The sequence below is a fragment of the Rutidosis leptorrhynchoides genome, chromosome 11 (assembly GCF_046630445.1).
Source record: "Rutidosis leptorrhynchoides isolate AG116_Rl617_1_P2 chromosome 11, CSIRO_AGI_Rlap_v1, whole genome shotgun sequence".
In the NCBI taxonomy this organism is placed as follows: domain Eukaryota; kingdom Viridiplantae; phylum Streptophyta; class Magnoliopsida; order Asterales; family Asteraceae; genus Rutidosis; species Rutidosis leptorrhynchoides.
The window spans coordinates 92,067,730-92,078,414 of NC_092343.1; the positions used below are offsets into that span (position 1 = coordinate 92,067,730).

The following is a 10,685-nucleotide window of genomic DNA, read 5'->3' on the forward strand; positions in this document are numbered from 1 at the left end:
GAGAACTTCTGATTATTTTGATAGGTGATCATATGCTAAATTTGAAACTTATGGAATATTATGCAAACAAATTTTGTACATCATGAGGAAGAAGCTACTAAGCGAAATTCCTAATCACTATATATTACCAAGGTGTACGCTCAAAGCAACATACAAAAGTACAAGTGTCTGGGATAAAAAGTCAAGATTTGAGTGATGATGCTACTAAAGAAGTTAGTTTGTTAACTTTGTGGTCTCTTCGAGCAAAGTTTAATAAACTAATTGAGTATGGAACAGATTCCCCCATTGAAATGTAGAAAATTGACAATACTATTAATGATCTATTAGAAGAGCAAAATAGAAGGAAAAAGTCAGAATTTGAGTTGAATACTAACTTTACTTGTGATAATGATGCATCCACACAACAACAAACATCACAAGAGGTTACAGTTTCTGATCTTAAAGTTCCGGTCAAAACGAATGGGCGGCCAAAAGGAGCAACAAGAATGAAGTCGGGTATGGAATTAGCTATGGATGCGAAAAAGAAAAAAACTTGTGGTTTTTGCGGAGAAAAAGGTCACATTAAAACTGGATGTCAAGCGAAAAAGGTTTGTTGAAGTTAAATAATGCAAATTGTTACTCTTGTGTGCCTAAATTGTAATGAATCTTATATTGTGTTGTCAGATGACTAAAGCACATCACTAGGGTGTGGTCTTGCTGGATTTATGGACTTTTTCTAGAGTAGCTATTATTTTTCCTTGGTTTTATTTTTGGAACAACTGGAAGTATGCAGTACTCAAATTGCATTTTGTTAATTTTGGTCTCATTTAAGTTCCAACAATTGGAACAATTTTGGTTTTATTCGAGTTGGAACAATTGGAACAATTTTACTCTTTGTTTGTTCTCATGCAAATAAGCTATTCTTACTTCAAAAATGTATGTAGTACTAACAGTGATATTTTTTTTATTGGTATTCGAGGAACATGGAGAAGCTCTGGTCAATATCTCAATCTCATAAACGTCTACGGGCCACATAATGACGCAGACAAAATAAGTATGTGGGATTCTTTATCAGTCAAGATTGCGGCTTTTGGAGATGAACCGTATGTATTGTGTGGAGATTTTAATGAAGTGCGAGAAGAAGATGAAAGACTTAACTGTGAGTTCATTCCAAGTAGGGCTAGACGTTTCAACAACTTTATTGCATCTAATGGACTAATTGATTTACCTTTGGGAGGTCGTAAGTTTACTCGGGTGAGTGAAGACGGTATAAAGCATAGTAAGTTAGATCGGTTTCTCACCTCTAATACTTTCAATCTTATGTGGTCGCATCTATCATCTGTTGCTTTAGATAGAACCTTGTCGGACCATTGTCCAATTTTATTGAAAGATGAAGAAAAAAATTTCGGGCCGAAACCAATTAAAGTCTTCGATGAATGGTTGAAAATAGATGGTATTGAGCAAGTCATTAAAGATTCTTGGTTAGAAGATACAGGAAGCGGTTCTCGCTTAGATTGCCTATTCAGAAATAAGCTTAAACGTCTTAAGTTGACTTTAAAAGCTAAATGTAATCAAAGGTTCGGATCACTGGATGGTGAAATTGAGACTTACAAAAATATTGCTTGTAGCCTTGAGTTGAAGCCTGAAAATGTAAATCTTGATCAAAATGAGACCGCAATGTGGAAAGATGCAAGATTGAAGTGGATGGAAAAAGAGCGAGTTAAGAGAAACATGTTAAAACAAAAAGCGCGGGTTAGATGGATTTTGGAAGGTGATGAGAATACTAAGTACTTTCATTCTTTAATTCGTAATCGAAACAACAAAAACAACATTAATGGTATTTCGATAAATGGTATGTGGAATGAGGAACCAAGTGTGATTAAGGAAGAGGCTTTTAAACACTTTTCGCACATTTTTGAATGACAAAATAATGACAGACCAAGTATGGAAGATCTTCATTACCCTTCATTGACATTAGAAAATGCTTCTAGCCTAGAATCACCTTTTGAAGAAAATGAAATTCTCGATGCTATAAAATGATGTGGGAGTGACAAGGCACCCGGACCCGATGGTTTCAACATGTTATTTTTCAAGAAATTTTGGGATGTAATCAAGAAAGATCTATTTGCGGCAATTCAATGGTTTTGGGAAAACGGAGAAATTTTGAAGGGTTGTAATGCTTCTTTTATTACGTTAATCCCTAAGAAAGCGGACCCGATGAGTTTTGGGGACTACCGGCCTATTAGCTTAATTAGTAGTTATTATAAAATCATTGCTAAACTTTTATCTAATAGGCTTAGGCAAGTTATCCCGGGCCTTGTTGGATCGGAACAATCCGCTTTCTTAAAAGGAAGGTATTTATTAGATGGTGCTTTAATTGCAAACGAAACTCTTGAGTTCATTAGCTCTACTAAAAAGAAAGGCTTAATCTTTAAAGTAGATTTTGAAAAGGCCTTTGATTGTCTAAATTGGGATTTTTTGATGGAAGTAATGCATTGTATGGGGTTTGGACTTAAATGGAGAATGTGGATCCTTTCATGCTTAAAATCCGCATCTATTTCGATTTTGGTTAATGGCTCGCCTACTCGAGAATTCCATTTGGGAAGAGGTGTTAGACAAGGTAACCATTTATCACCTTTTCTTTTCATTCTTGCCACGGAAGGTTTAAATATTCTCACAAAGGCGGCGTTGGATAGAGGGTTATATCAAGGTGTTAAAGTCGGGAATGATAATGTGGTAATCTCGCATCTTCAATACGCGGATGACACCATTTTTTTCGGGGAATGGAACAATTTAAATGCTCTCGGGTTGATAAATATTCTCAAGTGTTTCGAACTTACTTCGGATCTAAAAGTGAACTTTCAAAAAAGTTGCTTGTACGGTGCCGGTGTTAACAATTCAGAGTTACACGTTATGGCTCGTAGGATGGGATGCCTAGCCGAAAAATTACCTTTTATTTATCTTGGGCTTCCGATTGGTACAAAAATGAATAAATTGAATTCTTGGAATCCGATTATTGAGAAATTTAAGAAGCGTTTATCGGATTGGAATAAGGGTTCGTTGTCGTTTGGTGGTAGATTAACTCTCGTTAAGTCGGTTCTAAATAGTCTTCCGTTGTACTATTTCTCGCTATACCGTGCCCCGCCGTGTGTACTTAAATATCTTGAGAGTTTGCGTCGATCCTTTTTTTGGGGCGGGGATTTATCCAGGAAAAAATATCATGGGTGAAATGGGAGGATGTCATCAAACCATACGGGGCGGGGGGTTTAAGCATTGTGAGTCTAAAAAGTAAGAACCTTGCTTTACTCGAAAAGTGGTGGTGGAGGTTTAAAACCGAAACCAACGCTTTGTGGGTTAAAGTAATTCGTAGCATTCATGGTCCTCTTGGTAACCTATTGTCTGAGTATGGGTCTTCCCATCCTTCGACTATAGGTGTTTGGAATAATATTATTCGTGCAGGGAAACACATTCAAGATTTGCAAGTTCCATTCTTAACTTCCTTCGAGAAGACTATAGGAGACGGTTCATCTACTTCATTTTGGTACGACAACTGGATCGGCAATAACAGTTTGCGAGTTATGTTCCCCAGGTTATTTCGTCTGGAAAACAACCCAAATATTTCTGTCAATGAGCGACTTTCAGGTGCTGCTAACGCAACAGCAAATGCAGCAAATGAAGGCGTGATCGGTGCAGTCGTTTTGGAATGGATTCGGGAACCGAGGGGGAGAACAAGGGACGAATTACATGAGCTTTTACATCTCATTGGCAACATATCTTTGAATCATTCTGAGCCTGACGGTTGGAGATGGAGTCTCTCATCAAGTGGTAAATTCACGGTTAAAAATCTATCGTCTCTTACTGATGAACATTTGTTGAACATTAATAATCAAGGTATTGATGCAACAATTTGGAATTCTCTTGTGCCAAAAAAAAGTCGAGCTATTTGTATGGCGTGTTCTGAAAAAAAGATTGCCCGTTCGAATAGAGTTAGAAAAAAGAGGCATAGATTTACACACGGTTCGATGCCCGCTTTGCGATGATGACTTAGAATCGGTTGTTTATACTCTAATTTTTTGTAGCCACGCTCAAGCGGTATGGAATCGTATCTTCAAATGGTGGAGTCGTGGAAATTTCAACTACTTCTCAATTTCTGAGCTTCTTAGTGATAGCCCATCTGGGGCTCCGTCTATTTGGCTTGCGGTGATTTGGATAAGTGCGTATTTTATTTGGAAAAATCGGAACAATATGGTTTTCCATGGAAAGTCTTGGAATGCTCCAGTCGCACTCAATGAAATACAAGTTATCACGTTTGATTGGATTTCAAGAAGAGCAAAAAACTGTAACATCGATTGGAACATTTGGCTCACAAAACCGGAATCTTATTTAGTCTAGTTGTTTGTGCGATGCAATCTCCGCATCTTATTTCGTGTTTCTTGTTTTTGTCGTTGTTCGTGTGATTTCGTGTTTGTTGTTTCTTTTGTGGGTCGTTTTGTTTGGCCAAGCTACTTGTTGCTTGTTTTTGTGTTGAATAAATTTATTGCTTTTCAAAAAAAAAAAAAAAAAAGTATCAATAATAGTTAGTCTTAGAATTCTAGTATGGCTACTATTATATTTACTACTGATAGTTGGAATAAAAAAAATATTAAATCTAATATGAAACGTTAAAGGTGAGGTCAAAAAACATGCATATAATGATATCATGATATTTTAATAATTAAAATAAAAAGAAATGGTTGTTCAAAAAAAAATTTAAATAAAAAGAAAGAGGTGGGTCATGGTTGGTTATGGTCAATAATAAACAAATATATTGAAACGTCACCGTTTTTGTGCCGGACATGTCGGTAGTACGCTGCATACTTTTGCAGCCATTATTTTCCCTTATTTTTAATCTTAACCATTCAATAAGTTTTATACGTAAAAAAAAATGTCTTCAAATTCCTCTCAAACTTTCAAACCTACTTACCCAAATTCAATCTTAATCAACAACAATTTCTTCCACAAAAACCAATCTTCTTCCAAATCAAAGCCTAATCAATATAACCATCCTAATTTCCGGCAAAATCTTCCATTTTATTAGGAAATTTGTCACGGTTCTCTGATCAATTAACGATCCAAAATCTCTTCCAAAATTACCGCACAATTCAAGGGATCTCCTGGAAAAGAGACCGATCTTTTGCTTTTGTTAAATTCCAACACATTAACCAGGTCTCTAACGCTTTAAAATCACTGAACGACATGCGTGTTAATGGTAGAAAGCTCTTTATTGGATATGAAAATAAAGAGTTAAATGTTGATGCTTTCCCAAATTTTGAACCACAATCACAAAATCAACATACAATTCCAGTTTACCTTCCATAAACTTGTCCCAAAATTCTGATATTTGTAACCGTATACACCTGTCCGCATTAATTGTAGATAAACAACCAATCTCAGCAGCAAAATTGTTCAATTGGTTAAAAAGTCGATTTATTGCAATCAAATCAATTTCGGCTTGGGGTTTATTTGGCGTTATTGTTCAATGCACAGATGAAGCTAGCTTTAAACAAATGAAGAGGGGTCCAACTCTATATGAATTGGAATTTTTGGAGGTAGTTCCGATGGTTAAACGTATAAACAAGTACACAAGATTCGCCAAAATTGCAATTTCAGGTATCCCCTTTGATTGTTGAGGCCCTAATTGTACTATTGAAGTGGCACAAAATTTTTGAAGAGTTATTCATATCAATAGCACTTCGTATAGCCTCAAAAGAGCAGATGTAGCTTTTGCTGTGATCGAAGTGTTTAATCCTGGCCCTATCGATAAAATGGTCACGACGAATGTAGCTAATTCTTCTGTTTGTGAGTTATGGGTGGAAGAAATATCTTACGATCAAGATGTTGTAATTATTGATGATGATCTTATTGTTGAAAGAGGCTGAACATTTAAAAACTTCTTTTCAAAATGAGTTTTCCGGTCATGATTTGTCACCGGAACAGTTGCCGGAGGAAGGTGAAATGTCTGAAATTGTTGGAAAATCAAAAATTCAAAGTCTAAAAAAGACTAATGTTACCGTTGAGATTCACAATTCATTAGAGAAGGTGTCTAAAGCGGTTTGGTCTCAAAAAAACAAAAAGCATGGCTCATTGAGTGTGGCAGATGATATAAAAAAGAACCTGTTCCAATCTTTTGATAAGGATGAATCAAAAGAAAAAAGGACTCTAAAGGACAGTTACTTTCAGCAGTTGACTTGAACACAACCCAAGATTTACCTTTTAATCTCAAGAAAAATGACTATCCTACCCTCCAACAAATTTCCCCAAAAAACCACCCAGTTTCTACTGTTAATCTTCCCAAATCTTCTCCAAAGATAACTTCCTTTCTTAATCAAGAAGTTTCCTTCGCTTCAAAACTCCTCGAAAAGTCAGCTGCCAATTCTTTATCCTAGAACAAATGCATCAGTAGTGTGTGCCGTAGTTCTTGTGAAGAAATCCAAAAACAGTGCAACTTATCTTCCTGCTAAAAAGAAATTCTATTACAACCAAAAGTTTCTTCGAAAAACAAGTCAAAAGATAAAGAATCCAAATGGTTTGATGATGTTCCAAACATATCAGATATCTTCGATACTTCAAGCGAAATTAACCACATCGACGGCCAAAGTTCATCTTTATAGAGTAATGTAAAAGGTGTCTAAGAATTTAGGTGAAAAAAGATAACATATAAGGAAGAATTTTATAATTTTGCGTTCTCATGGAGAACATGGCCGAAGATTATACCCCAATGATAAGCTCAAAATCATGAGGCTAGCCTCATGGAATACCCGTGGCCTAGGTAATAAGTCAAGAGGTAGTTTAGCTGGTTCGTTGGTCAATCGATTTCAAATACAATTTCTATTAATCCAAGAAACTATGGTTAAGGTAGTTCGACAAACCGTTCTCAATGAAATATGAAAAAATTACATTTTCGATTCCGTCCAAGTTGGAGCATGTGGAAGATCAGGTGGACTGCTATCCTCTGATGTTTTTTCTATGATTGAAACATGGAAAAGGAGATACTGGATCGCTACAGTATTAAGGTATCATCCTTCAAACCTTTTAGTTCTTATTGTAAATGTTTATGCTCCTAATCTTGATAGCAAGAAAAAACTAGTGTGGTCACAACTAAAGGATATCGCACTAAATTGGCCGGGTCCCCTTTGTTTTTTGGGTGACTTCAATGCTGTTTGTCACCCTGATGAAAGGTTGAGAGAATGTATCGATCATAACAGTATTCTAGTGTTTAATGAGTTCATTCTAAATGCTTCTTTATTTGATCAAGCATTGTCTAACGACGAGTTCACTTGAGAAGGCCCAAATGGAAAGTTTTCTTGTATTGATCGAGTCCTTGTTAATGTTGAATGATCTTCTCTTTGGCCCGAAGAAATCTTACAAATGGCCCAAACGGATAAACCTGATCATAAGCCCATCATATGGGGAAACAAATTAAGCTATTGGGGTCCAAAACTGTTAAGGTTCAACAACTCCTGGTTTTCGGGTCGTGATTTTCTATCTTTCTGTGAAACAAAGTGGGAAGGGTATCAGGTTAATGGATGGGCCGCCTTCATTATTGCTAAAAGATTACGTCTTCTGAAAGCAGATATAAAAGATTGGTGTATATCTCATAAAAGTCAAGATGAGATTAGTGTTCAAGTCTGCACTAATGATATCAAGTTCCTAAAAAATTGTTTTAAATCAAGAGACTTAACTGATATCGAATTAGCTTCACTGGCCGAATTGAAATTGCTTAAAAAGAAGTTAAAAATTCGCATCGACTCAAAACGCAGAATCCAATTCCATTACCATTGGTTAAAATTGGGTGATAAGAACTCTAAGTTTTTTCATCTTGTCTCTCGAATCAAGAAACAGTCGTCTCATATTACAGGTTTAAAAATGAATGGATCCTGGGAAGAAGATCCTTGTGTCATTAAACAGTTTGTTGTGGACTATTTTGCAAAGCTTTTCAAACCGCCTGCTCATTATGTTCCTGTTTTCGATTGGGCCAGTTTAAAATTAGCCCATGTACCGGCCCACTTAGAAGATTTTCTTGTAAGTGGGCCCAATTCTCTTCTGTTGAAGTTCTGGAGGTGATAGCCTATTTACGAGTATATAACCTACATTGATATTTTTCTGAGTATATAGCCTACATTGGAACAAAATTGAAAGTATATAGCTTATTATAGCTTTAACCCTTATTATAATTATATTTATAGTTATATATAGGCATAGAAATAACTTTTCATAATACCTTGAGAGTTACAAAACTGCTATTCAAATTTTAATTATTATGAGAAACTAAAGAGACACTCAAATTAAGTTACTAATTAATCGTGTCAAGAACCGGAAGATGGATTGGCTCAATTGGATTCTGGATCCGCGGTCATCTCTTGTTTAAATATGGGTGCAAGTTCTCTGTTGCAAGCTCCGCAACTTTCATCGCTTCATGCTTTCGGTCGATTTCTTGTTTGTATGTTTATAGTTTTGTTTCCATTGTACACTTAAAGTAGTTAGCTCCTGTATGTTTTCGATCTCGTGTAAACGGGATTTGGGCCCCCTTCTTGTGCCCTGATTTCGTGATATAAAATATATCTTTCGAAAAAAAAAAAAATCTTTAGTTAAATTTAAATGCATACACAATACATAATGGGTTGTTAGTAATTTTACATTTTTTACTTTTTACTGCTCAACATTATTTAGTACATGCGTAATTAATCATAGATACACTCAAAAACTCGACCGTTAAAGTATTAATTAAAATAATAATAATAATAATAATAATAATAATAATAATAATAATAATAATAATAATAATAATAATAATAATAATAATTTATTATTATTATTATTATTATTATTATTATTATTATTATTATATACATAGATGATAGATAGATATATAGATTTATGTACAAGTTACATATTTATTATTGTTATTATAATTATATGACCCAATTTCAGATAAATAGAGTGGTTAGTAACTTATTTATTGTTATTTTTCAACCATTTTTTTTTTACTTTTTACTACTCGTATCATCTAGTGGATGTGTAACTACTCATAAATACAATCAAAAACTCAAATTTTAAAGCATTATTATATATGTATATAGATTTATGTATAATTATAATTATTTTTATAATAATTATATTCATATCCATATTTATATATATTTATGATTCGAGAACTTAACTTTAGGTAAATAGAGTAAAGATAATAATAGTTTAATGTAGAGGATTAATTAAATTTATGCTCTAAGAGTCAACTATTAAGTAGATAGAGTAATAGAGTAATTTTTCTTTTCACTTTTTTACTGTAAATTAATATAGAGGGTTAATCATCATATTTATGATTTTAAGAGTGAATTTTTAATTATATAATAATAATAATAATAATAATAATAATAATAATAATAATAATAATAATAATAATAATAATAATAATAATAATAATAATAAGAATAAGAATAAGAATAAGAATAAGAATAATAATAATAATAATAATAATAATAATAATAATAATAATAATAATAATAATAATAATAATAATAATAATAATAATAATAATAATAATAATAATCACTATATACATTAAAAGAGAGTCTCGATTAGCTAATAAATATTTCCAAAACCCCCTTTATTACCATTAGATTAGAAAATTACATTATAATACCCCTTGATCTAACGGTTCTTAATCATTCACTAAAAAAATCAACTAATAAATCAATTTTACATATAATCCATCCCTAAAATACCATTCTAATAAAAAAAACACGGTAGCCTTCTAACAAATTTAGGGGTTTCCTTCAATTGGGAGTTATCAAATATACTTTAGAAAGATGACTAAGAAATTAAACCCATCGATTCCAGAGAAAACAAAACCCTAGCTTCCTCTCCCAAATCATCGACGCTAGCAACACAGCTTATCTCATTTTCTTTGAATCTAGTTAGAATCGTATCAAATCTGGGCCGCAACTTAGGGTTTTTTCCTGATTGATTAAATACGAGTGAAGATTTGTGAGAAAATTAGGGTTTCGATCTGCGAAGAAATTCAACTTACAGTCACAATCGATTCAACTGCAATGTTTGACGCACAAATCATGGCTTGGATATCACTCAGATAAAGGTACGATCAGGCTTCTATAATCCCTGTTCATTCCTATAAAAAATCAGATTTGTGCATCAAACATTGAAATATGTTCAATTGTTGTTACAAACTGATGCAGAGGGGTTTGTCAAGGCATTCCAACATGTTTACGGGAAACTTGTGTGTTACCATCTCATATTTTAACTTCCAATTCACGTTTTTATATTATTCAATAATAGTGAACTAACTTTTGTTCATTTGTTTGTTAGTATTTTCGATTTGTGTCAGTTTGGGTTTTACTTAACACCGCACTTACGCACTTTGTAGTAAGTTGTTTATTATTTTTATTTTTTTTATTTTTTTTTATTACATTTAAGTAATATCTTTTTTTCATTAGTATTTTTGATTTTCCTGGTTTTATGTTTCGTCTTCGTCGTTGTGGTCGTTTCTGTGACAAATTAGCTGTTGCACTATTGTAATTGATACGGTGCCTTATGTTTATCATCGTTACCTAATTTCAGCTACTGCTATTTCTGGCATGGTTGCTGGAGTGACTACTTCATCAGTTCCCATGCCAATTGCATCAGCATGCACTTTCTCTGACCCGTTTAAC

General features: G+C 33.7%; 3 protein-coding genes across 3 annotated transcripts; all 3 read left to right on the top strand.

The window, feature by feature from the left end:
- Positions 1 to 1,035: 1,035 nt before the first annotated feature.
- On the top strand, positions 1,036 to 1,902 carry LOC139874767 (uncharacterized). The gene has a single exon (XM_071862167.1). It carries the CDS (start codon positions 1,036 to 1,038, stop codon positions 1,900 to 1,902), a length of 867 nt encoding a protein of 288 aa, XP_071718268.1.
- Positions 1,903 to 2,058: 156 nt separating this feature from the next.
- LOC139874768 (uncharacterized) lies at positions 2,059 to 6,210 on the top strand. The gene is made up of 5 exons (XM_071862168.1): positions 2,059 to 3,129; positions 3,189 to 3,979; positions 4,059 to 4,318; positions 5,395 to 5,628; positions 5,891 to 6,210. The coding sequence occupies exons 1-5, from the start codon at positions 2,059 to 2,061 to the stop codon at positions 6,208 to 6,210; spliced, it is 2,676 nt and encodes an 891-aa protein (XP_071718269.1).
- A 1,176-nt stretch (positions 6,211 to 7,386) lies between these two features.
- LOC139874769 (uncharacterized) lies at positions 7,387 to 8,082 on the top strand. The gene has a single exon (XM_071862169.1). The coding sequence runs from the start codon at positions 7,387 to 7,389 to the stop codon at positions 8,080 to 8,082; it is 696 nt and encodes a 231-aa protein (XP_071718270.1).
- The last annotated feature ends 2,603 nt before the right edge of the window (positions 8,083 to 10,685 follow it).

What these genes read in the sequence shown, in the direction of transcription:
- LOC139874768 (XM_071862168.1), top strand. Translation starts at nt 2,059, where the DNA reads ATGTTATTTTTCAAGAAATTTTGGGATGTAATCAAGAAAGATCTATTT. An exon ending in TATACCGTGCCCCGCCGTGT is followed by an intron (nt 3,130 to 3,188) that starts GTACTTAAATAT and finishes GGATTTATCCAG; the next exon opens with GAAAAAATATCATGGGTGAA. An exon ending in CGCCAAAATTGCAATTTCAG is followed by an intron (nt 5,629 to 5,890) that starts GTATCCCCTTTG and finishes TATTGTTGAAAG; the next exon opens with AGGCTGAACATTTAAAAACT.
- LOC139874767 (XM_071862167.1), top strand. Translation starts at nt 1,036, where the DNA reads ATGTGGGATTCTTTATCAGTCAAGATTGCGGCTTTTGGAGATGAACCG.
- LOC139874769 (XM_071862169.1), top strand. Translation starts at nt 7,387, where the DNA reads ATGGCCCAAACGGATAAACCTGATCATAAGCCCATCATATGGGGAAAC.